The sequence below is a fragment of the Balaenoptera borealis genome (assembly GCF_965194805.1).
Source record: "Balaenoptera borealis genome assembly, chromosome: 3".
Classification (NCBI taxonomy): Eukaryota; Metazoa; Chordata; class Mammalia; order Artiodactyla; family Balaenopteridae; genus Balaenoptera; species Balaenoptera borealis.
In genome coordinates, this window is record NC_138866.1 from 147323414 (window position 1) to 147348247 (window position 24834).

At 54.6% G+C, this 24834-nt stretch overlaps 1 protein-coding gene across 6 annotated transcripts in view; it reads left to right on the plus strand.

The window, feature by feature from the left end:
- The window catches only part of ZNF710 (zinc finger protein 710), a 67150-nt gene that overhangs the window by 33323 nt on the left and 8993 nt on the right, over window positions 1–24834 (plus strand). For all 6 annotated transcript variants that reach the window (XM_082388327.1, XM_082388325.1, XM_082388326.1 and 3 more), the window contains one exon: window positions 22342–23830. In XM_082388327.1, coding sequence (XP_082244453.1) covers window positions 22342–23830 — 1489 coding nt within the window. The remainder of the gene's footprint in view (window positions 1–22341; window positions 23831–24834) is intronic.

Below are 24834 nucleotides of genomic sequence, written 5' to 3' on the forward strand. Positions count from 1 at the left end.
GAGGATCTGGGCCCCTGCAAGAGAGTGCTAGGTAGCCGCACCCTGGTCTCTGGGTCTCCTGGTCCCCCAGGGAAGGGTTCCTCGTGCTATGGGTCTCGTTGTTAAAGCCACATGCCTGTATTCTGCAGGTTCTTTCCTCAAGATTTTTTCCCTCCATCCTGTTCCCCCTAATTGTGTTATCTTGGGCAGGAGCCCACTGAATTCTGTTCTTTCTCAAAGCAATTTCTATTCTCATAAGCGTATAAGCACGGTGCCCTTTCTGTTTCTTGGCTGAGTCCTCCAAGGAGTTCAGAGTGATCCCAATTTGACTTAACAGTGACTCCTTTGCCAAGCCTCTTTTGCTTGTTTGCTTGCATTTAATTTTGTCTTTTATCAGAGTAATGCATATGCATCTTTTTTTATGTCAAACAGTACTGAAGGGCTTACACGGATAAAGCAGCAGGCCCCCTGCCCACCTCACTCCCCCCGCTCCAGCCCTCCAGACCGGTTCACTGTTCTCAATTCCTTTTAGTTTCTCCTTTCTGTTATTCACCTCTATACTCTGAAAAAACGTTTATTCTACTGCTTCTCAATTTACCAATTTTGGATGTTACCTATTGCCTCCATATTACTGCCTTTCCTGCTAATATCGTTCTATCATGATTTGGGGGTAAATTCACAATATAAATATCGTTCACTGCTGAGCCTAGCACTGAGCTATTACTTTTTTTTTTTTTTTAATTTATTTTTGGTTGCATTGGGTCTTCATTGCTGTGCGTGGGCTTTCTCTAGCTATGGCGAACGGGGGCTACTCTGTTGCGGTGCGCAGGCTTCTTATTGCGGTGGCTTCTCTTTGTTGCGGAGCACGGGCTCTAGGCGTGCAGGCTTCAGGAGTTGTGGCACATGGGCTCAGTAGTTGTGGCGCACAGGCTTAGTTGCTCTGCAGCATGTGGCATGTGGGATCTTCCCGGACCAGGGCTCGAAACCCATGTCCCCTGCATTGGCAGGTGGACTCCTAACCATTGTGCAACCAGGGAAGTCCCTGAGCTATTACTTTTTTTTTTTTTTAAACGTCTTTATTGGAGTATAATTGCTTTACAATGGTGTGTTAGTTTCTGCTTTATAACAAAGTGAATCAGTTATACATATACATATGTTCCCATATCTCTTCCCTCTTGCATCTCCCTCCCTCCCACCCTCCCTATCCCACCCCTCTAGGTGGTCACAAAGCACCGAGCTGATCTCCCTGTGCTATGCGGCTGCTTCCCACTAGCTATCTATTTTACATTTGGTAGTGTATATATGTCCATGCCACTCTCTCACCCTGTCACATCTTACCCCTCCCCCTCCCCATATCCTCAAGTCCATTCTCTAGTAGGTCTGTGTCTTTATTCCCGTCCTGAGCTATTACTTTTTTAAAAAGAATTCATTATTGTCCTCACCTGCTTGGTTTTCTCTATCTCTGATTCTTCCCAGTACACCAAAAGATCGAGAAAACATCTATCAGATATTTTATCTATTAGTTCATTCATCGGTTCTTTTTTGTTTTCTGGACACTGGGGTATCTCACCAGTGAAATTCTTTCAAGCTTCTTCAAAACAAATGAAAATTTAGTTCATTTTGGTATATTAAAAAGACTCCATGCCGCTTCCTCTGAAAAGGCTTCCCTGACACACCCACCCCCTCTGCTGCCCCGCCTGCCACCTCCCCTAGGCTGCTCCTCCTCTGGGCCCCCATAGCCCCCTGCTGTCACCGTCACACAGACCTTAGTGCACTAAATACAATCGCCTGTTTTCTTGCCTGTGGCCTCCCCCCACCCCCCCACCCCCGCTCCGGCTGGGTCCTGTTCACTGCTGTCTTCCTAGGAATGCCAAGGAGCTGGTGGGCACATAGCAGGTGCTCAATAAATATTTGTTGGAATTCGCATTTGTTGGATTGAAATGCTAGCGTGATGATATGCTCCTGGTGGTTCAGTGACTTTTCTGGCCCTGAGTTCCCTTGCATTTTCTGTGTGCCCCCTTCTCATGGCTTCCTTTCTTGGGTTTGGAGGCCCTTCTGGGCCTGTTCCAACTTAACAACAGCCTTTCCCAGGTGAAGCTAGCAAAGGCAGTGTTTTCATTCCCGGATCTGTGCTGCACCCCCACCCCCATCACCCACTAGGTCGGCCTCAAGCATCTCAGGGCCTCGGATTGGTCCTCGTCGCTTTATAATCGCAGCCCACGCCGCAGAGCTCCACACAGACTGATTGCTCAATAGATGAGTGAGGTTGAGGCTCGCTCAATCAATCAATAAACCAATCAGTCTTCCTCCACTCAGCCTCTCTGCTCCCAGGCATTTCTCATTATCCAGCGTTTGGATGATCAGAAGGAAAAAGAAACCTCTGCATAAAGGTGACCCCATTTCAGGTTTCGTCATGATTCACTGAGTATTGAGAGACAGGAAGAGCAAGAGAAAGGAAGACAAAGAGAGGGGCCAGGGATGCTCACCTGGGATCTCAGAGGGACATTTGGGGAGACATTTGGTCACTAGACTGAGGGTCGTAGGCGGGCAGGGACCATCCTGTGCACTGCTTACCCCAGAGCGTAGCACAGGCCCCATACATGGTCGACACCCCGTCATAACCGGTGTCTGCCTGCGGGAAAGAGGGAAGGACAGAGTCCAGATCCAGGCCTGTTTCGAAAGAGGGACTTGAGGTAGTTTGGGGCACCTACATGTGTTTTAGTCTTTGGGTCTTGGCCAACTCAGGAGAGTGCTGATCTGTGATGTGACCACAGTGCCCACAGAGGCCCCTCCCTTGTAAGGACACTGATCCAACAGTTGGCAGCCAGTGAAACGGACGAACCCACCACCCTCTCACCCTCCTGGAACCACAGCCTGGCCTGAGCAGGCACTGGGCTTCCCTGAAGCAGTCCCAGGCGAGGACACCCCGTCCCAGGGCCGATTCAAAATGTCATTCCCTCCACTGGTATCCAGTGCCTCCTGAGCTGACACGGCCCAGGCTGGCCTCCAGCCAGAACAGCTGCCTCACTCAAACCCTCCTCCTTTGCCCTCCTACCTGGGCTCTCAAACTCTCAGACTAGAGCAGGAGAACCAAGAGAGCCAAGCTGCCCACGGAGGCCAGGCTTCACCCACAGTGTCGCGGCCTGGGTCTCTCCCGGCCTTGGCTCACCCGGGACCCAATGGGAGGAGCCACAGCGGGGCGGCCAGGCCGGTGCAGGGGCGGCTGACCCTGAAATAAAGCTGATGGCCGCCGGCCTGTGCCCCCCGCTCCCCGAGAGGCAGCACTTCTCTTGTGGGTGTAGTGAGTTTCGGGGGAAGCCTTTAAAGCAGCCCTTTGATGCTTCTCCAGGGGAACTGCATTTATTTTCTGTACTTTTAGGAATTAACTTGCAGTTCCCAGCCTCTCCCTCCCTCCCTCTCTCCCCAGAAAGGAGAGAAGGAGAAAAGAAGAAAGGGTCTGCATTGTCCCGGTGATTGGCACCTTCTGTGAATGAGGGGTCACTGCGTCTGGCTGCTCCTTTTCAAGCGCTCCCTTCTCCCCTGCATGCTGTATTCATGCTGGAACATTCTTTCTTTCAAAGCTTCTGTCTTTCTCTCCCCCTTTGTATCTCTGCTTTCCTTCCCTTCACTTTTCTGCCTTTCATTCTCAGCGCTCACCAGCTCCCTCGGGGACCGCTCTCTTCTCCTTCTCTTTTTTTGTCCCTTTTCTTCTTCTTCTTCTATTCAGTTGCTTTTTTTTTCTTTTTGCCTCTTTTTTTCTCTTTTTTTTTTTTTTAATTCTTTTTTCCTTTTTCTTTTTGAATGGTGCTTCTGTTTCCAAGGGACGGGATGAGTAGGGAAGTCGGTTTATTTGAGGAAGGGAGAATGTGGATGTTTTCCTTTTCGCCGCGCTCTAAATGTGTAAAAAAGAGCCACCATGCAGGACACCGGCTTCCTCTGGGCTCCTCCTTTGAGAGGGAAGGCTGTTCGGGAAGGGTCTCCATCAGACCAGAGGAAGCTGTTCATCACAGGTCAGGCAGTTCCTGAATCGGTCACCAGGACAGTTGGCTACAGACCTGGTGGCACCGCCTGCAGGATGCAGACAGAGCCCTGGGGACGGGCTCCCTTTCTGCCTGGCCCCAGGGTGGGCCGTGATGTGATGGTGAGGACCAGAGGTGGATGAGGAGGAGCCCCCAGACCTCCCTCCTCTGTAGGAGCCTGGCCTTCTGGCCGGGGAAGGGCTCAGGGAGACCGTGGGAACCTGGGGCAGGGCTGAGCACGGGGAGGAAGGCCAGGTTCACACACGGCATCATGGTTGTCTGGCGTGGCCCCGGCCGTGGAGACAGCGGGCCTGCCTTGGCTGGCCCTGGTGTCCTGGAGAGGAGGCTGGAAAACTGGAACAGCAGAAAGGAGGGAGCTGGCAGCAGTGGCTGGCTCCAAGGAGCCAAGTGATCCTTGGGGTTTAGACAGGTGCTGATTGAAGGTCCGACGTCTAGGGAACATTGCAGGGCCCGGGTAGAGGCGTGGGCCTGGTGGCATCAGCACGGCGGTGAGAGTTGAAACACAGGGGAGAGGCTTTCTCCGAGGGAACCCCTATAGGACGAGAAAGCAGAGACCAAGGCCTGAGCCTGGCACCACTGGGATGAAGGAGGCAAAGGAGAGGCAGAGATAGAGGGCAGCGTGACCGGCTGGAGTCGAGGTGGGGCGGCAGCTGTTGCCTGGTCAGGGAGAAGACCCAAATCAGAGCCTCTGTTTGCAGGGCTCACCTGTCACCTTCCAGAGGACAGTTTAGCTTCAGTAGAGGACAGTTTAGCTTCAGTAGAGGAGACAGAGTAGAGGAGCAGGGATGGAGGAGGCGATGGAGGACGGGGACCTGACCCCCGTTCAGGAGGTGGAGAGAAGGCAAGAAATTGGGGACTGTCAGGGGCTGCACCTAGACATGGTGAAAGCCATGTGAGAGGAGCAGGGCTGCCTGAGAGGCAGGGGCAGGCCTGGAGGAGAGAGGGGCGAGGTCTGGGGGCCTATTTCTTCCCTGTGGAGGGAGGACCTCAGCCTGCAGGTCTGGAAGTCCTTTTGCACCCTTTCAGAACACAAGACAAAGGGCCAAGTCTGCAGCTCTGGGTCCCCGGGACATAGGGGCCTCAGTCTAGCTCAAAATTGCCCAGGGACCCCAGGACGGGGCCCGGGCACCTGGAGAGACACAGAGATCTCTGGGAAGGAGCCCTGGGGTGTGTGGCCTGGGTGAGGTGGAGCTTGGGCTCCAGGCCCAAGTGTCCTGGCACAAGCTGCCAGGCCTTGAGGTCTGGGTTGAAGGGAACCTCCCAAGGGTAAGCCCTGTATCTCCATCCCACCCACCCAGCACAGCTGGCCCGTAGTAGGCGCTTCATAAATGTTTGTTTTATATTTTCTTTTTTTTTTTGGCCGCACCCCGCAGCATGTGGGATCTTAGTTCCCCGACCAGGGATCAAACTCGTGCCCCCTGCATTGGAAGCGCAGAGTCTTAACCACTGGACTGCCAGGGAAGTCCCTCATAAATGTTTGTTGAAGTGTCAATTGAATTTGTCCTCAGCAGTTGTGAAATGGATACAGCACAGCACACAGCCAAGTGCTGTGTAATTGGAGAGCCCCAGACAAAGGAGGGCCCCATCCCCTACCCCCTCAGGGCACAGGACCCTCCCCAAGCAAAATTGGGGCAGAGTCCCAGCCACATCCGTGGAGGAAGGTAGAAGGACAAGTCAGCACAAGGCACAGAGGGTGGCATGAGCAGGGAGGGACAGCAGCACAGGTGGGGACAGCAGGACAGGAAGAAGGTCAGGAAGGTGGATCTGAACCCCCCTGAAGGATGGTGTATTCAGGAGACACGGGTGGAGCACCTACTGTGTGCAAGTTCAGTGGATGACATACCCTTCGGAGGAGGACAGCCTGGGACTCCAAAGGGCTGGGAAGAGGCTGTGTCCTCCCTCTGCGTCTGGGTGACTGAGACAGGTGAGCTGTGAGTGGAGGTAACAAATCCTGCCTCCACGGATGGTAGGGATTTGTACTCCAGAGAAGGGATGGAGATACCCAGCGAGCAGACACCATCCCTTGCAGCGTCTCCCTGGGGGGCTACCACTGCCCCCCTGGCCCTGCCAGCCTCTTAAGACACCTTGCTGCCAAACCCAAGCCTGCCAGGGCGGGCCTGGCTGCTCATCAGGTTTTTCCAGTTTGGGCAAGAACATCTCCTTACACCCCATTAAGGCAACCACAGCACCCTGGCCTAGAGATGAAAGGAGAGCCTGTGAAGGCAGCTCCCTGGCAGGGGCAAGAGGGTCTGTATTTGTGAACAGGCTTCGGAGACAGACATGTTTCCTGGGTCCCCCGATTCCAGGGTGGCAGAGAGCCTGATGGTCAATCCCCCCTTTAAGACCTGGCCGCAAGGAGCTGGCTCCTCTAGTAAGTCGCCTTGTGGCCCCAGGCAAGTTACCAAACGCTAATAATAGTAGCAAACAGGCTGCCAGGTTCTGCTATAAGCGCTTTGAATATTTTCATTCGTGAAGCAGGTGCTGTCAGCAGCACTCCCCCCTTAGTCAGGAGAAATAGTCACAATGATGGGAGGTAGCAGAGGTGGGATTCAAACTCAGGCCTTCAGATTCCAGAGTCTGGACACTAAACCAGTACTTCTCAACCTGTTTTTAAACTATTATTATTATTTCTAATCCTTGCAGACTGATAACTTATCAACCTTGCCTAGATGTCATAGCAACGTCAAATTGTTGTAAAAGTTTCTAAACGCTGCCGCTTATCTCTGTGGAAGCAATCACAAGGAATGCACTGCTCTAAAGGCGTTCTTAACCTTTCCGTGCCTCAGTTTCCTTATACGTAGAATGAGGGGGGTGGTACCAGTACCAACCACACAGACTATGGTTGCTATTAGATAATGCGCTGAGAGTTGGCACAGGCTGGCCCTGTGCTCTCAGGACCGTCAGCCAGTCCACTAACATCAGGATTTTGCCACCTGTCGAATGGGACTAAGAGCACTGCCCACACAGGTGCTGCCCATACGGCTGGCTGCTCAGACCGGGTGGGGAGGACCCAGTGGCATCGTGCCTGGAAAGGACTTTGTAAACCGTCGACGGCTCTGCCCGTGGAAGTGGGTGTGCTCGTTCCCCTGCGCAGCCTGTGTTTCTGGGTCCCAGAAGAACTTGCTTCATTGTGCACTTTGACACTCAGATCTGGGGGTGTTCAGAGGAGGGAATCCACTGAGCCTCTCGGAGGAAGTCCTGAGTGTTCCTGACCCTTGCCTCCTGGCCGGCGCACATGTAAGTGTGCACGGTCTTCACACAAGAAGCTTCCTGGGCGTTTTAGTTTCAAGGAATTGAGGCCAGCACAGGGGTCTTATTCTCGGAATCGCCCCTTCACCCTGTGACCCATCGGGGCTCTGTTTGCTAAGGGTGGGTCATCCCGGCTATTAGTGGTGAGACTGAGAAGGTGCCCAGTGATCCCAGAAAGAGACTACATTCTGGTGAGGAGAGTTGGGTTTTGTAATTCTCTTAGAAATTTGGTCTTTTGAGCTACCCCGTTGAGTTGCAAAATTTTACGAAAGAGAAAACATCTGGCATCTGTGACGAAGGCTTCTCCACGTGTCCCAGGAAAGGTCTTCCCACCTCTCCACAGCTCCACTCTGGGTCCTGGGGCCCAAGGGACCTTCATGGCCCCCCCAGGCAACCCAGGGGTTCTTGTGTGGGCCAAAAACTTGAGCTAGAACCTTCCTTCGAGACTGGGTTCAATTCCAGCATCTCTCCCCTTACACCTGATTTGGTTACTTTTTCTCCCTCAAAATAGCTGCTTTTTCCAAATGTTCATGCACTTATCACTCCTTTGTGGGATTTATGACAGATATTTTTAGTGACAGTAAGAATATATCAAATATTTCGGGGCCGTAGGTGATTCACATCGTGTGTTTACATACGTTGCAACGGTAAAAGCGAAAAATTACAATTTATCAAATGGCAGCACCTGTGCCAGGTACTTTCACTCACATCATCTTGGCCATCCTGTGGGAAAGGCAGCTGTCATTCCCATTTTACAGTTGAGGGATCTGAGGCTCTGAGAGATGAAGCAACTTGCTCAAGGACTTACAGCCAGGAAGTGGCCTAGCTCACTCCAGACCTTCCTGCTGCCCTCAGCCAAGGGGCCCCACCCTGCATTCCACGGCCTGCCCTGAGGACCCTCAACCCCACAGGCTGTCCCCACCACAGGGAGAGTGGTGAGGAAACCTTCCAAGTCCACCGCAAACATCTCTAGCGATGGCCAGACAATTTGCTTATTTTATAATGGTCACCTCCATTTAAATCATTTTGGCCTTTGGGTCACACACCACATGCATTTGAATTTTAGCGGCTGGGGACACATGGCCCAGAGCTCAGCCTTCTGCAGGTGAGTTCTTCTTTATATATATATATATATTTGGCTGCAGTGTGCCGGGTCTTAGCTGCAGCGTGCAGGCTCTTAGTTGCGGCATGGATCCCTGACCAGGGATCAAACCCCGGCCCCCTGCATTGGGAGCGTGGAGTCTTAACTGCTGGACTACCAGGGAAGTCCCAAGGTGAGGTCTTCTAATGGGCTTCAGTGTCATCCTTTATGATCCAGATCAAAGAGGAAACCAGTTCCCACTCTGGGCTGAGGTGGCCACCCTGACCACCTTCTCCTCTGATGTCTGTGGACCCACCCTCCTCCAGGGACCTGCCCTCAAGGCCCTCCCGGGCCCCACTGCCCTCCGGTTCTCCTCCCACCTCTCGTCCAGCCTGCGGATGAGATTCCCCCTCCCTGTTAGCTCCTGGTAGTGTACAGACCCCAGCAGGGCCTTTCTGCAGTGCCCCCATCCTCTTCCCCCTGCCTTCTCTCCGCAGTCTCCCCTGAACCTCTTATCTCATGTCTGCATCATGGGCTGCCCCATGCCCCCACATGCATCCTCCCGGCTGGACTGCAAAGTACTCAAGACCACGGGCATCCACCCATCATGTGGGTCCTGACCCACATCTCACCGTGTGAAAGTGTGGTTCGTTAGGTGACTAAGGAAAGAATGGGCTGCACGGTGTTCCTGCTTGCCGCTGATGATAGCTTGCACGGACAGCTGTATGCGTCTGAGGTCTGCGTGTGTACACTCAGCCTAAATGTTTCCCCAGCTGTCCCTCCCCTCAGGAGATACATGGAGGCATTACGTGAATGAGAGAGGCATCCTTTACTCCTCTCCTGGCATAAATCCGTACTCGACTTGGGTGTGTGGGTGACTGCAAAATAAATGTTGATTACAGCATCAGCTTCAGGAGGCAGACGCTGCCAGGGACGCTGCTGGGATGGAGGCCGGGGATGAATCACGCTGGCTGCTGTGAGAGAGGAGAGGCCAGGCCACACTCCTCGGCTGTTCTCGGCCCACTGCTCTTCTGCATTTTTACCTTCCCTTCATCTCTGGCTGCGTCAGATGGGGGAGGGGGCTTCCCAGCCAGGTTCTCCCGTCTCTAGGCTTCCCCATCCCCTCCGCACAACCTTTGTGTACTGCGTACCACAGATCGTGCTCATTGGGCTAACGGGCTCAGCTCTGGGAAGTGGGACCATCATTCGGTGTTACAGATGAGGGGACCGAGGCTCACCCAAACCAGTGTGTAAGGGGGTGGGGCTGGACCCCCGCAGCCCATGCTCTGAGTCTCTGTTGACTCCCAAAGTGCTGGTTGACATGCAAGAATGTCCCTGACCCCTTAAATTAAAAAAAAAAAAAAGCGGTTACTCTGTCCTTTTGTGGTACCCCATGCATTTTGTGCTTATTTCTTCTCTGATACCTTGCTGTCCTGTTTCGTGGCTCTTAGTCTTGTCTCTCTAACCAAAATGTGAGGTCCCTGAGAGCAGGGATCTTTGTGTCCCTCCAGCAGCCAGCACCAGCCTGGCCCAGGGAGTGGATGATGAACAGAATGATAACAATAGCAACAGCTCCCAGCAATTGAGTCCTTACTATGCACCGGCCTTGTTATCAAACTCGTCGCAGTCGGGCTGACTGTACTACACCAGTTTATATACGGGACTTAAACATTTGCAGATTTTGGTATCCACCGGGGTCCTGGAACCTATTCCCCATGGACACCTGTATTTCCCTTATTTCCTTTACCTTAAAGAGCACTTAAGTTGACCCAAGAATGAAACCCAAACTCCACTTACTCCTCTCGTGTATCTGGTGACCTTGGATGAGTCACTCAACTCCTCTATGCCTTGGTTTCCTCCTCTGTAAAGTGGGTTTGTTATCAAGATGTCGTGCTTCCTGTACGTGATTTCATCAGGCACAAGCCTGGCCAGAAGGAAGGGCTCAGTGTGTGATGGATCCTTTTCATATCACTGTCCCCATCTTAACAGCAAGGAAACCAAGTCCCAGGGAGCTTGAGGAACGTGCCCAAGGCCGCCCAGCTCACATGTGGCGGAGATGGGGAGGCCGGCCAGGCCTGCCAGACCGAGAGCCGGGTTCCTTTCCACTCTGTTTGTTTGTGGAGTGAGGGGCTGTCCTTCCCTGTTCACCCTCCCCCTCTGTTGCTTCCCACCTCTTCCTCCTCAGACCCTGCTCCCAGAGTTGCTGAGGTGCTAAGCCAGCCTTTCAGGGGAGAAGCAGAGCTGTCGTGTCATTGACACCTCCCTGGGCTCGGCAGGCCTGGGTTCCTGGGCTTTGCTGCGTCCTGGGGCCGGGCCTTGCCAGCCGCCCCTGACGGGGCTGGCCGGGGCTACTACAGGGGGGCCTTTGGGTCCCAGGACTTAGCGGCCACTGATACTTCCCCCCTGGTCCACAACACATAACAGCTCCAGCAGACGCTCACACTGCCTGTGGGGCTCCCGAAGGTCCAGGACCCCTTTCTTCTCCATGTGGTTTTGGTTTCCCAGGGGACTTGATACCATTTTCCACCAGCCCCTGTGTTCTCTCTGTCACTTTGAGACACTGGGGCCCCAGCCACAATCGGCTTGCTTTGTTTTCTGTGGTAAATCTGTTTCTCTTGTCACTTCTGATCACTCCAGATTAAACACAGAAATGTAGAAGGCAGGGGCTGGGGAGGCTGGGCTCGGGATTGGCGTGACCCTCCCCTCCGGGGAACACAGGACGAAGGAAAGAAAAAGGGGAAGAGCATGATTTTAACCTGCTCAGATCCCACCTTTACCTCCTATTGGCTCTGTGACTTGGACAAGTAACCGCTTTTCCAAGCCCCAGTTTGCTCATCTGTAAAATGAAAATTAAAATGCTCATCTCCCTGGGATGGCCTGGATCGTGTGCCTGTTTGGTGGTATAAGCTCGGTTAACGATGGCTAAAAAGAAGTTAGAAAAAACTGACAACCCTTCCTCCTGCCTTAAACAGTGGAGACAGAGACATGGGTAGGAGAGCCCACAAGTGGGTGCTTCCTTTTCTCAGAGGCTGTTTAGGATCACAGCGAAAGAGTGAATTTTGAAGAATGGGTGTGAATCTCACTATCCTGTTTGGAGTGAGGGGAGCTGGGTACCTTGAGCATTGCTGTGTGCCCCAGCCTTGGGCCAGGGCCTGTGTCCCATTCATGCATTCACACAAGGCAGGGTGGAGCCTGGAGGAGGTATGGGGCATGGGGCAGTGTATGCGTGGACTTTCCCTGAACTGCAGTGAATTCCTGCAGAGGGATGCTGGGCCCCCACTCAGCCCTGGGTCTAGGTCCGGCCTTGTTCTCTCCTGAGGGGGCCTCTGGCACCTCCCCTAACCTGGCCTCAGAGAAGCAGGGCCAAGCCCCTTAGGGTGCCTTCCCCCAGTGAGCCCTCGCCCCCTGGACACCTCCCACCTGTGTGTTTCCTTCCTCCCTGCGGTAAGTGAGGTCAGTAGAGGGCCTACTTGGTGGCAAGGCAGGGGATCCATTCTGGGATCTGTCTGAGTCTAGCCCTTGGAGAGAACCCACGAGAAAGAAGGCTGGGGCTGATGAAATGGGGTTTCTTTTTTTCTCCTTTCTTTCTTTTTTTTTTTTTTTTTTAAGCAAAGAGATAAATAAATGTCGCCCTGAGATGACAAGAGAACATTGAAAGAGATAAAAGGCGAGTAAAAGGGACTAGAGACCAGAAGCAAAAGACAGGGAGGGATTTGGACTATACACTGCGATGAGGGGAGAGATGAAAGAGGAAAGAAAGAGATGGGAATGCAGGACCGAGTGGCAGAGCGGAGGATGGGGTTGCCACGGAAACGGAAGGAGGGAGAGGAAGACAGGATGGAGAGGGCTGAGAGCTCAGTGCGGGCGGGGCCTGAGACAAGGCTCGGGATGGAGGAAGGGAAGACACGAGGGGCTCCCAGGTCTGAATCAGGCCCCGGTGTGGAGAAACTGAGGTTGGCAAGGGAATAAGACCCGACCCAGAAAACTCATCCTCGCCCAAAGGTGGTAGGGTGGAGAGAGCTGGGCCTGGGCCCCCAGGGGCTGACCCAGCTGGGGTCTTCTCTACCCTACCTGTCAGGGACTACCACTCTTTAAGCCTCAGTTTCCACAACCGTAAAATGGAAATGGTACTCCCAACCCCAGAGGGCTGCCTAGAAGCCTAGAAATTGCACGTGGGCCTGACAAAGTTCAAGCCCAATAAATGCTCCCGTTGTTCCTTCATTTGTGGTTCTTATCTTTGTCCGTGAACTTGTGAGGCCAAGTTTTATTTGTTTTTCCCTGTTACATTAAGCTGGTGATCTTTGGGTCCAGCAGAGTGTACTTGTTTGGAGGATAGATGTGCTTTTTGCTTCTGGAATTGGAGGAAAGACACAGAGCCTTCCAGAAACATGAGACCTGCTGTCCCTTCCCCTGGGAACAGGGACTAGTCCTGAAGTTCAGGGAAAGGAAGTACAGACTTGGGGGTTTCCACCTGGGCCTCGGCAAGGGGCCTCTTTTTTCTTTGCACTTGAATATGGATGTTCTCAAAAGGGCAACAATTCATTCTGTACGTGCACTCTGCTAGGAATGCACTGTGAGCCCACGGCCGAGTTCTCTGCCCTCTTGTAGAGTCTGTGATCTAACGGGGACACCAGACATTGAGCGAGTACTTACACAATTAAATCTGTCGTTAAAAATTGTGATAAAGCCCAGGAAAGAAAAGTATTAACCTTATAATTGCTTAGAACTTGGGGGACCAGACCTGGTTGGGGAGAGGGGCGTCAGGGAAGGTTCCTGAGCAAGTGATGCCTGATTGAAAGCTGAAGGATGAGGGACAAGGAAGAGCATTCTAGGCACGGGGAACAGCATGTGAAAAGGCCTCATGCAGGAAAGTCTGTTATAGAAAATGAGGAAAGCCCATGTGGCTGGAGGGTGATGAGTAAGGGGACAAGCAAAGTGCTGTGAAGTTGCCACATAAGCAAGGGCCAATCAAGCAAGTTCTTACAGGTCTTTGGTAATGTGTCTGGACTTGATGTAGGCCAACAGCCTGGTAGGGGAGCCCAAGTGTGTGGGGTGGCTGCCATGTTTGATGTGGATGGATGGATGGATGGATGGATGGATGGATGGATGGAAATGCACCGGGAATCAAGAGTTCTCAGTTTGGTCCCCATTGTGGGGTGGGAGCCTTGGGGCCTCAGTTTCCACATCTGTAAAATGACAGCATTGGACAGGAGGGTCCCTAAAGTTCCTTCCAACCCTGCTGATGAAAATTCTAAGACTAGCCTCGAGGGTACACAGCCAAAGTGGCCTGGGCAAAGGGCCTTCAGTGAGGCCACTGTCCTGCTGTGGGAGAGCCCAGCTTTCCTCCTTTGTGGAAAGTGAGGGGTCAGGCAGGAGGACCCAGGGCCCACGGCTTCTGGGTACCTGGTGACTTCAAATCAGAGGCATCACATCACTCCTTTACCCGCATCCACGGGAAGCGGACATGTGCTCCGTGTGCGGCTCTGCGGGCAGCTCAGCGTTTGCCCCCAGCAGTCAGTGTGGCAGATGCCCTGCTAGTTTGGGCTCATTTCTACACAGATCAGGGACCCACCCAGTTTTCCTCAGGACACAGGGGTCAGCGAGGGTTCCCCAGGCCAGCAGCAGGGGCTGGCCCCATCCAGGGACCAGGGCTCCCCAGGAGCCCACAGGCTTGCTTCTCTGGACGCACTTGCTCCCTCCTCCTCGGCCCGGCTTGCTTAGGGTCTCTGCCCCCTGGTCCCGACTCCACCTCACGGCATGCCTTCACGTGGTCTTTGGTGGAGAGTGTAAGGCTTGGTGCGCAGCTGCGTTTCCAAGAGAGGAACCTGCTTGGCCTACGTCCCTCTGGGGCGTGAGGAGGAGCAGGCCAGCGGCCTGGCTGTTGGTCTCAGCTCCTGTATGAACCGCCTGTGGTCGCGGGGGGGGGCGTGTAGGGGGTGGGAGCGGGTCTGCTGCATGGGGGCCCTGGGCTGGGCCTGGGACCCCTACGGGGAGAGGGAGGAGAGGGCCCATCGGGTGTAGGTGTCACAACTTCAGGGGGAGGGCACTCTTCATTCTCCTTCAAGGCCAGGTCACGTGAGAGTGCTTGTCAGCTCTTACCAGTTAATTTCTAGAATTAGAATAAATTGGGGAGTTTGCGGGAAATACGATGTCCAGGCTTCAGACCCAGAGATTCTGGTTTAACTGGCCTGGGGTGAGGCCCGGACACTGGTGCTCTCATCAAACAATGCCAGTCGGACCCTGTGGAGCCAGTGTCTCTACCCTTGGAAGAGTTTGAATTGAGAGGTCTCATGAATACAGTGGGCCCAAGATTGTGCCTCTCGCCATGGGGACTCCATCCCTCCTTTCCTAGGGTTTAGGGGTCCCTGTGACCTCCCTGGAGGAGGGGCCCTCACACAGAGTGGCCGCTCTGTGGCAGCCAGGACCGCCTCAGCCCAACTCATCTCAGCTTGTAGAGGCAGAGGTGTGGCTCCCAGGATGGGTCTCGGTGCCCCAGGCCTGGGAGACCAGGAGGGGAAGCGCTTTCAGAACAGTCCTCGCTGTCATAGGGCTGGAGGGAGCTCAGGGCTCCTGGGCCTTCTCTGTGCAGCCTGGAGGCCACCCCAGGGAGGAGGCGGGACTGTCCTGGAGGTGAGATGGGTCAGGGGGTGGGGAAGAGCCCAGCATTTGTAGAACTCTTCAGCAAGGAGGCAAGGATTTCCCCTCAGTCTCATTCATTCATTCATTCACTCGTTCCGGGTCCTCGACGACTAGGCTTCCTCCCTGCCCCTTTCTCTGCCCTGGCATCTTTCTCTCCGGACACTCCCCTGCTGGGCCCTCTCTGCCCCCCCCTGCAGTCACCATCCTCTAGGGTGGATGTCTGGTGGGGGAGATGGCCCATAAACAGATACAACTATGAATCAACATGATTTTATCAGCGTTCTCTAGAGAAACAGAACCAGCAGGATATACACACATAGAGAGAGATTTATTTTAAGGAATTGGCTCACACGATTGTGGAGGCTGGCAAGTCCAAAATCTGCAGGGCAGGCTGGCAGGCTGGAGACCCAGGCAGGATTTCTGTGATAACAGTCTCGAAGCAGAATTCCTTCTTCTCTGGGAAACTTCCGTTTTTCTCTGAAAACTTCAACTGATTAGATAAGACCTGCCCACATTAAGGAGGGTAATCTGCTAAAGTCAACAGATTGTAGATGTGTTGCTCTGTGGCTCACAGCAACATCTATCAAGAGATTAGTGTTTGGCCAAACAACTGGGCACCCAGCCTAGCCACATGTAAAATTAACCTGATGTTCTCAGGCTGTGGAAGAGGCCCTCGCCCTGCCCCTGGCTAAGGAATATCTCCCGGTCAGTGCAGGCACTGCCTCCGAAAAGATGAAGGGATATTCACCCAGTGCAAGGGAAGGGCAAGTCCTGGCAGGGGAGTCAGGCTGTGCAAAGGCCCCGAGGTAGGAAACAGCTCCATGTATGTCTGTGTTTGTGTGTGTGTGTGTGTGAGATGCAGAGGGACAGGAAGGGTTAAAGGAGGGTAGAGCTTGGCTGGGGACAGCCTTGGGCCATCAGCTAAGGCATGGGAACTTCATCCTATAGGCCATGTGGCTGAGGGTGGGCTTCCGGGCCAGAGACCTGCTTCACCAGCATTTCACTGTATGACCTTGGACCAGTCCCTTCCCCTCCTTGAGCCTCAGTTTCCTTATCTGGAAAAAGAAGTAGCCATACATGGCAAACGTCAGGTCCTCCTGTGGTTTGTGGGTTGGTGGCCCAGCCACTCTGGCCTCTGGAGGCAGGGCTTAGCAAATCTGTCCACAGAGAAAAGGGGAAGCTGAGGCAGAGAGAGGTCCCTATAAGGAGGAGACTCATACACTTCCCCCTTGGCCACCCCACCCCCAGCCCAGCTGCCTCGTCAGCGCTGGGCCCGGAGCTGCTGAGTCGAGTGAGGCCTTGTGGGCTGGACAGAAGTGAGACTGTGCAAGGAGCTCTGAGGTTTGCACAAACCTCCAGCTTTTGCTTTCGCTTCCTCTTTCTTTCATGGGATGTGAGCAGAGTTTACCCTTAAGTCTACCATCAGGGGGACATGAGAGGAAACAAAGAGGGTGGTTTTGCTATAAGTTGAAGTCCCGTGAGTGGTTTTTTTGTTTGTTTTTTGGGGGTTTTTTGTTTTGTTTCGTTTTGTGTTTTTTTTTTACGGCTGTGTGCATACCTGGACTTCCTTTTCCCCTCCCCGGGCACAGTTACCTGTTCCGTCCCACTCCGGGTTCAGCTTTTCAGGACCCAGGGGCTGCTCTGCTGGGCCCTGTCCCCACCCGACCCCAGCGCTGCACCTCCTACCTCCCAAAGATCCTGGCGCTTCAGGTTTTAGACTGAGCTCGCTCAGAGCAGCTCCCTGAGGGTGGGAGCTTATCGTGCTGCCTACTGTATCCCCACGACCAAGAATGGCACCCAGCACCTGGCAGGTGTGTTGAGTCAGTGATTCAGTGGCAGGACTGGAGACCACAGCCTCAGAGTCGCCTGGTGATTCAAAGCCAAGAAGCGAACCTTTCCCCCCAGCAGAAGCCCAGGGCACTGTGGGGCCTGTGTCAGGGAGCAGGCCCTGGCACTTGCTAGGCCCTCAAAAATAGTCATCAGGGTGCTTGGTGACATCCCAAGTCTGGGCTCACAGAAGCCCCAGAGCATTCCTGTGTCTTAAGTTTGAGATGTCCTGGTGGTGAGCATGAGGCAAAGAATAGCCAGGTGGTCACCAGGTCCTATTGGTTCTTCCTTCCAAATGGCTCCTGTCCCGCCAGCCCCAGGCCAGACCAGGCCTCAAGTGCTCTGCCCCACTCTCTGTGTTCCAGAGCCACTCTGAGCTCCCTGACCCTCCCCTGGTGCTTGAAGGGGGTCTCAGTGAGAGGAAAGGATCTTTTAAAGCAGTGTGGATGAGAAAAGGTCTCGTCTTGGGGAGGGGACCCTGGAAGACAGGCAGGTAAGCCAATGGATTAACCTGCCCTCAAGGTTCCAAGAAGCCTCTTGTGCCCATCTTACAGATGAAGAAACCAAGACCCTGAAGGGTCAGGTGACTTGTCCAGGGTCACACAGCAAGTCACTCATTAATTCATTTGACAAGCTTGTGTCAGTGTTTACAGGAACCATAGTACAGCAATAGATGAAGCAACAGTGAGAGGTCTGGAGGACCTGGGTCCCTGCCTGGGTTGGGGAGACCTCCTGCTGGTCCTCAGGGGATGAGACTTGGGTCACTCCCCAGGGCTGGCCTGGCGCTCAGGCCTGGGAGGGGGTGATGCTAAGCCCTGGGAAACAGGGCAGCCCTGGGCTTCTGGTGTCACCGACACAGTCCCCTCCCCTCTCTCCACTCTACTCCTTCCCCTCCCCCTCCCCTGCTTTTGTTTCTTGGCCTCCACAGCCCTTCTCTCTCCCTCTCTCCCTCTCTCCCTCTCTCTCTCTCTCTCTCTCTCTCTCTCTTTCTGCTATGGCCTCCCTTCCCCCTACTCCCAGTGCAAGTCTTTATGCTACAATCAGGCAGTGATTCCATTTCCTCTATTTCCTTGCCTTTGCCATTTCCTTTCTCTCCACCCTGGGGGCTGAGGGTGTCCTGGTAGGAGGCTGAGCTGCGTCAGCTCTGATGGCCCCTCATCTCATACTCCAGGCTATGCAGAGCCCTGGGCGGTCTGAGCTCCCCTTTCTCTTGGACACTGTAGAGAGCTTTTGTTCTGAACCCGCGGCACAAGAGGTGAGAGAGAGGCCTTGCCCTGAGAAAGGAGGTGCCACGGGGGACGCAGGCAGATGACAAAAGGGGCCTTGAGGTGTGGGGCCCGCCCTGGCACACAGGTGGGGCGCACCTGGCGGGCTCTCGTCCTGCCCTGGGCAGCCTGTGCCAGGACATAAAACGGGAGGGTTGTGGCCTCTGAGAAGGGGGGGACCAAAAAGATGGCCCAGGAGAAGGGGGAATAATGGCACCAGGGCTACAGAGCCACCAGTTTCCCACTCCCCGGCCCTGTGTGTGATAGGCGGGCTGACACGTATGTGAAACGCAGGTGAATTAGATTCCCTCTGTCTTCGTTCTTCCTTCTGTCCTCTTTCATCTGTCGCAACAAACAGAGCCCCTCCTACACACATGAGCACACACACACACAGCCTGCCTGGCTGCCCCAGTGAACACTGAGCCCCATAAGCCCCTTAAACATGTATTTACAGGGTGATATGTGTCTGGTCAGGCAAGTATCCATCCAGTAAAAGAAAGCAGGGGCCTGACGCGCCAGATGGGCAGATGGGTTGATGGAGGCTCCCAGGAAAAAGTGCTTTCTGAGTGGAGACCCAAGGAAGGGCTGTGGCTGCTCTCGAGGGGGACCCCGGTTCCCCAGTCCGGCCGGAGCCTTGGACCAGCCAGACAGGGACAGGTCTGAGGCTTCACGTTGCGGTGCGCCCAGGGCTTGCCCGTGCTTTGCTGCTGGCTCCTGGGAGCCTGAGGGGGGCAGGGCAGCACGTGGGAGCTGAGGAGGCTGGGCTCAGAGCCATGACGTGACCTCCCAGGTTGCACAGACGATGCAGCGGAGCCTGGATGGGGACGGGCGGCGGGGCCCAGGTGCTGACCCAGCTCTGCCCTCACTGCCAGGGCTCTCTTGAGCTTGCTGTTGATACTTATGCCCCAGATTCCTGGGCTGTGGAGTGTGGCGCTCACTACCTCCACCCCCACGCCGCCCCCATGGGGTTGTTCTTAGGATTAAATGGCTTTCCTGGGACCTGGTGAGCTCTCAGTCACCACCTTTGTGGTTAGTTGTTGGCACCTCTGCGTCCCCGCACGTGGGCTCGAACCCCTTGAGAGCAAGGACTGTGGGCAGGTCCCCGTTTACACCCGGGCACAGGCTCCAGTCCTCAGCCCCAAAGTAAAACCTCCCACCTGTCCCTGCAGGAGGGGGACGCGTGGTGGCCAAGGGCAGGTTCGGCTTGCCCCTGGCATCCTGGTGTGAGCCTTAGGAGTGGCCCTTTCGCTCTTAGAAGGTCCCTCCTAACAGGGATGGAATGTTACATGATCACCCTCTGTGTAGGGGACCACAGCAGACCACAGCTCCAGCTCCCACAGGCAGACACTGGCTGACTTTTTCACCGACTCATCTGCCAGTAGAGTGATGTTATGGGTTTCTTTGCTCCCGTTCCCTTCAGCTGCCAGAAGAGGGGTGGTGCCAGGGACTGGGGCCAGAAGAAAAGCACAGGTGAGGGAACTAACATTTCCACTGGCATCCCTTATCTCATCTCCTCAGCACCCCAGGACTCAGGCACCATATCCCCCTCCGCAGAGATGAGGAAACTGAGGCTCAGGATGTGACAGGATATACCTGAGCTAGAAAAGGATATAGTCCAGATTTGAACTTAGAATCCAGGACCAAGTCCTAGCACAGGCTCTGCTGTTGAGGGTCAGTCCCTCCCCTCTGCTGGCCCTGCCTTTGAGGAAGTCTAGACAAAGTGCTGAGCTGCTTGTTTTCTCAAACCCACAGCAGACACGAGGGCTGCTGCTGGGTGCTGCTGGGCGCTGTGACAGATGGGCCACTGCCATCCAAGGCAGAGATGCTCCCCCACAGGGGCTGCGGTGGGCACAGCGGTCATCTCTGGACACCCCAGGGGTGTCCTCATCTCCCTTTCACCTCCAAGCACAGGGCCTGACCCATAGCAGGGATTTAGCAAATATTTGCTGCACTAATCAATGAATGAGTTCTTAGTCTCTAGAGGCTGTCGCAGAATCACCCAAACCTTTGCTCGAATTTTGGGCCCCAGAATGGAGAAGACTCTTAGCTCTGTGGTTTTCATCAGAAAAGCCTGCTTCCAGAGATCTGGGCAGATAAATAATAGTGACTCTTTACATTTGGTGAGGGCTTTATAATTAACTAACCTCCTTCATCTACGTTCTGACCTCTGGGCTCTCACTACCCTCCCATGGGTAGGTGTTTCCATCCCCATTTTTGGATGGGGAAACTGAGACGCAGAAGTGACTTTGAAGTGACTTTGCTTAGTCACTTGTACGTGACAGAGCTGGGACTTGAGGCCAAGCTCAAGTTGGGTGCTCTTTCCAGCAGGGGGTGGGAGGTGGGCTCTGAATCAGGGCTAGCCCCCCAGCCTGTTCCAGGTGGACCCAGAGGTTTCCTTCCATCTGACCCCTTCCATGAGATCCCTGGTTTAAGCTTAATAGTTTAATCTTTAGTGTCTGTTTCAAGGAGGCTAAATTCCTCCCTGGGGTATTTTATTTTTAGCCGGCTTCAGGAAGGGGAAGCTCCTCTGGCCTGTGGGGGGAGGGAGACACCAGGCCGGGAGACGGTTTCCTGAGGAAGGGCTGCCGCCGGCCATGCACCTGACCCTGGCCCTGGGAGAAGAGCCGGCGAGGCAGGCAGGAGCCACCCCAGTCCTGTCTTTCTTTCCCCTTCCTTATGGGGTGCCTCTGATGTGCTGTGCCGGGCACTGAGCCGGAGGCGGGGTACAATCTGATGAGTATCCCAGGCCAGGGAGGAGGCCCTTCCACATCCGGGCTGGCGGGGAGGGCTGGGAAGCCCCGGGAACAGGGGGAATTTGAGGGAAGCCTGGGGCGCTGGTGGGAGGAGCCGGCAGCTCACCGGGGTTGGGGAAAGGGCACCCGGGTGGGAGAATCCCTGTGCCAAGGCCGGGCTACACGGAGGGCACTGGTGCACCTGGAGCCTCTAGGAAGGCAGGAAGCTGATGCACTGGGGGTTGGACCCTGATAGGTGGACTCATCGGCTTTTTTAGAAACACCTGTTGGATCAGAGAGCATAGCTGTGAACCTGGGAGCCAGTTTTAGCATTCATTTCAGCCAGTTTTCTCAAACTTGGTAGCCATCATGGAGCCCTTCTTTCAAATCAGATCTCACATGGAATTCCAGTGTACAAATCAGACACAAGCTATATATTTTTTTTAAACCCACTAATCTCTTTTTTTTTTTTTGGCTGCGTTGGGTCTTCGTTGCTGTGCGCAGGCTTTCTCTAGTTGCGGCGAGCGGGGGCTACTCTTTGTTGCGGTGCGCGGGCTTCTCATTGTGGTGGCTTTTCTTGTTGCGGAGCACGGGCTCCAGGTGCACGGGCTTCAGTAGTTGTGACTCACGGGCTCTAGAGCGCAGGCTCAGTAGTTGTGGCGCACAGGCTTAGTTGCTCCACGGCATGTGGGATCTTCCCGGACCAGGGCTCGAACCCGTGTTCCCTGCGTTGGCAGGTGGATTCTTAACCACTGCGCCACCAGGGAAGTCCCCACAAGCTATATTTCGGTATAAGTTTAGGTATTTAAATGTCTAACATTTAGCTAATCAAGAACAGTGACCTGTTGTGATGGGCACAGTCATTTAGCATCAGGGCTGACAGGAGGTAGCTGCTGTCTGAGATCGGCCTCGACACCTAATTTATTTTTGTGTGTTGCCTTGTTTTTGCCCAATATATTTTTTAAAAAACCAAAAGACCACATTCACATGGCCAGCCGTTACAAATGGTGACAGTTGTTTAACACCTCACTGTACAGTCTCAAGGTCTGTGCAAAATTAATTATACCTTGGCAACAAAGCCAGTGGGCCTACTGAATGTGTAGGAATGAGGTATATATTACATTTAAGTAGATGGGTTTTTAAAATAGCAGAATCTTTATTTTTTGCAATTTTGGATCCGATTTTTTTTTTTTTTTTTTTTTTGAACTCCTGAAGGACATGCAGAACATAGTTTGAGAACCACTGAGGAAATCCAACCACCCTGTTTCACAGATGGGAAGACTGAGGTCAGCAAGAGGGCAGGGCTTACCCAGGATCCCACCGGAAGATGGAGGACATGGAGATGATCAGATACACAGAGGGTTATCATTGCTCCCCGTAATTACGGTGCCCTGTTCCCAAGGCAGAAATAGAAAGGCGTCAGGGACAGACACACCCAAAACTGGCTGAGCCCTTGCTGAGTGTGTCTGTCTGCTGTCTGTCTGCGCAACATTGAGCGGCAGTGCTAATGTTCCCTTCTCCTCCTGCAGCGATGCCCTCCTAGCCAGCCGCCACGGGATGGAGGGCTTCATGGACTCAGGGACACAGACGGATGCCGTGGTGGTGCTGTCCTTGGCTCAGGCCGCCGTGCTGGGCCTGGTCTCAGAAAATGAGCTCTTTGGAGCCACCATAAGCGCCGAAGCCTTCTACCCGGACCTGGGGCCGGAGCTGTCCGGGGCGGCCATAGGGGAGCCCCGGGCCCCGGGCTCCGATGTCTACCAGCTGGCCTGCAACGGGCGGGCCCTGGAGGAGCCGGCAGAGGAGGAGGTGCTGGAGGTGGAGGCAGCCTTCGAGAAGCACACCCGGCGGAAGACGCGGCCGCCCGTGCGGCTGGTGCCCAAGGTCAAGTTTGAGAAGGTGGAGGAGGAGGAGGAGCAGGAGGTCTACGAGGTGTCCGTGCCCAGCGACGACAAGGATGCGGGCCCAGCGGAGGCCCCCACCGAGGTGGCCAGTGGCGGCTGCGAGGCCCTGGTGCAGAGCAGCGCCGTCAAGATGATCGACCTCAGCGTCTTCAGCCGCAAGCCCCGGACACTGCGGCACCTGCCCCGAACCCCGCGGCCAGAGCTGGACGTAGCCCCCTTCGACCCCCACTTCCCCGACCCGGCCCGGGACGTCTTCCCCGAGCCCAGCATGGCGCTGCCCGGGCCGGAGGCCCTGCCCACGGAGTGTGGCTTCGAGCCGCCGCACCTGGCCCCCCTGAGCGACCCTGAGGCCCCCACCATGGAGTCCCCGGAGCCCGTGAAGCCAGAACAGGGCTTCGTGTGGCAGGAGGCAGGCGAGTTTGAGGCTGACGCAGCCGGCTCAACGGTGGAACGCCACAAGAAGGCCCAGCTGGACCGGCTGGACATCAACGTGCAGATCGACGACTCGTACCTGGTGGAGGCAGGCGACCGTCAGAAGCGCTGGCAGTGCCGCATGTGCGAGAAGTCCTACACATCCAAGTACAACCTGGTGACGCACATCCTGGGCCACAACGGCATCAAGCCGCACTCGTGCCCGCACTGCAGCAAGCTCTTCAAGCAGCCCAGCCACTTGCAGACACACCTGCTGACGCACCAGGGCACCCGGCCACACAAGTGTCAGGTGTGCCAGAAGGCCTTCACGCAGACCAGCCACCTCAAGCGCCACATGCTGCTGCACTCGGAGGTCAAGCCCTATAGCTGCCACTTCTGCGGCCGCGGCTTCGCCTACCCCAGCGAGCTCAAGGCCCACGAGGTGAAGCACGAGAGCGGCCGCTGCCACGTCTGCGTCGAGTGCGGCCTGGACTTCTCCACCCTGACCCAGCTCAAGCGCCACCTGGCCTCCCATCAGGGCCCCACCCTCTACCAGTGCCTCGAGTGTGACAAGTCCTTCCACTACCGCAGCCAGCTGCAGAACCACATGCTCAAGCACCAGAACGTGCGGCCCTTCGTGTGCACCGAGTGCGGCATGGAGTTCAGCCAGATCCACCACCTCAAGCAACACTCGCTCACCCACAAGGTAAGGACGCCACACGCCTCCCCCAACAAAGCCCCGGCCCCTGGGGTCTCCCACCGCCTCCCCCTGGGGGCTTGGCCCCAGGCCTGAGGCTCTGCCCTCTCCTCCTGCCATGCTTTCATCCAGGGCTTCCCAAAGCGCTGCTTGAGATCATTTAGGTGGTGAACATCTCTCATTTATATAGTTATATTTTTTTGATGAGTGTTAGAAAAAAATGTAATTGAAATTAGTTTTTTAAATAGTAAAACTTGACTCATTTTAAAACTTTTTAACTGAAATGTTTGAGGAATCCCTGCAGGACCCAAGGAGCACAGTTGGAGAATCGCTGATTCTCTATCTTGTGGCTGGGAGGACGGAGGCCGGAGAGAGGCCAGGATGCCACAGGGAGGTGGACGAGATAGATGGTCAGAAGCTCAGAGGGCTTCCTTTGCTCCTTGTAATTACACGAGTCTATCAAAAGCTATGTGCCTTCCCTTTAGGAAAATGCTAAATATATTTCATTTTAAAAGGGAATAGATGTAAGGAAAAATATTTGCTATGGAAAAGTACAATTGGTTCTAGAATATGACAAAACGAAGCAAAGTGGCTTGTGGGGACAGAAGGTGGAGCAACGCTGTCCTTTTCCACTGTGTCCCTAGACATAAACTTGACCAGTTCTCCCCGAACTTCCTCTTCCTTCAGGCCACTGGCCACCCTGCCTTTCAGCCAACATCACCTCCTTTGGGAGGCTCTTACGTCCAGACGGGGAATGAGGCCTCTCAGGTCCCACAGTCCCACTCTGGCACTTGTCCTGCCCCATGGTTTCCACCCCAAATCCAACCAACTTCACTCTTTGAAGCTGAGCTCTTTGAAGCAGCCTAGAGCTGCCACTCTCCATAATTGCGGCCTTAGAGCCACTCCAGGTCAAACTCATGTCCTTATCTCTCACAGTGGACACTACAGTGAGTAGGGAAGAAACAGCCTGCCAGGCCGAGAATCCAGCCTTCCCCAGCCCTGGGAACTCTTTC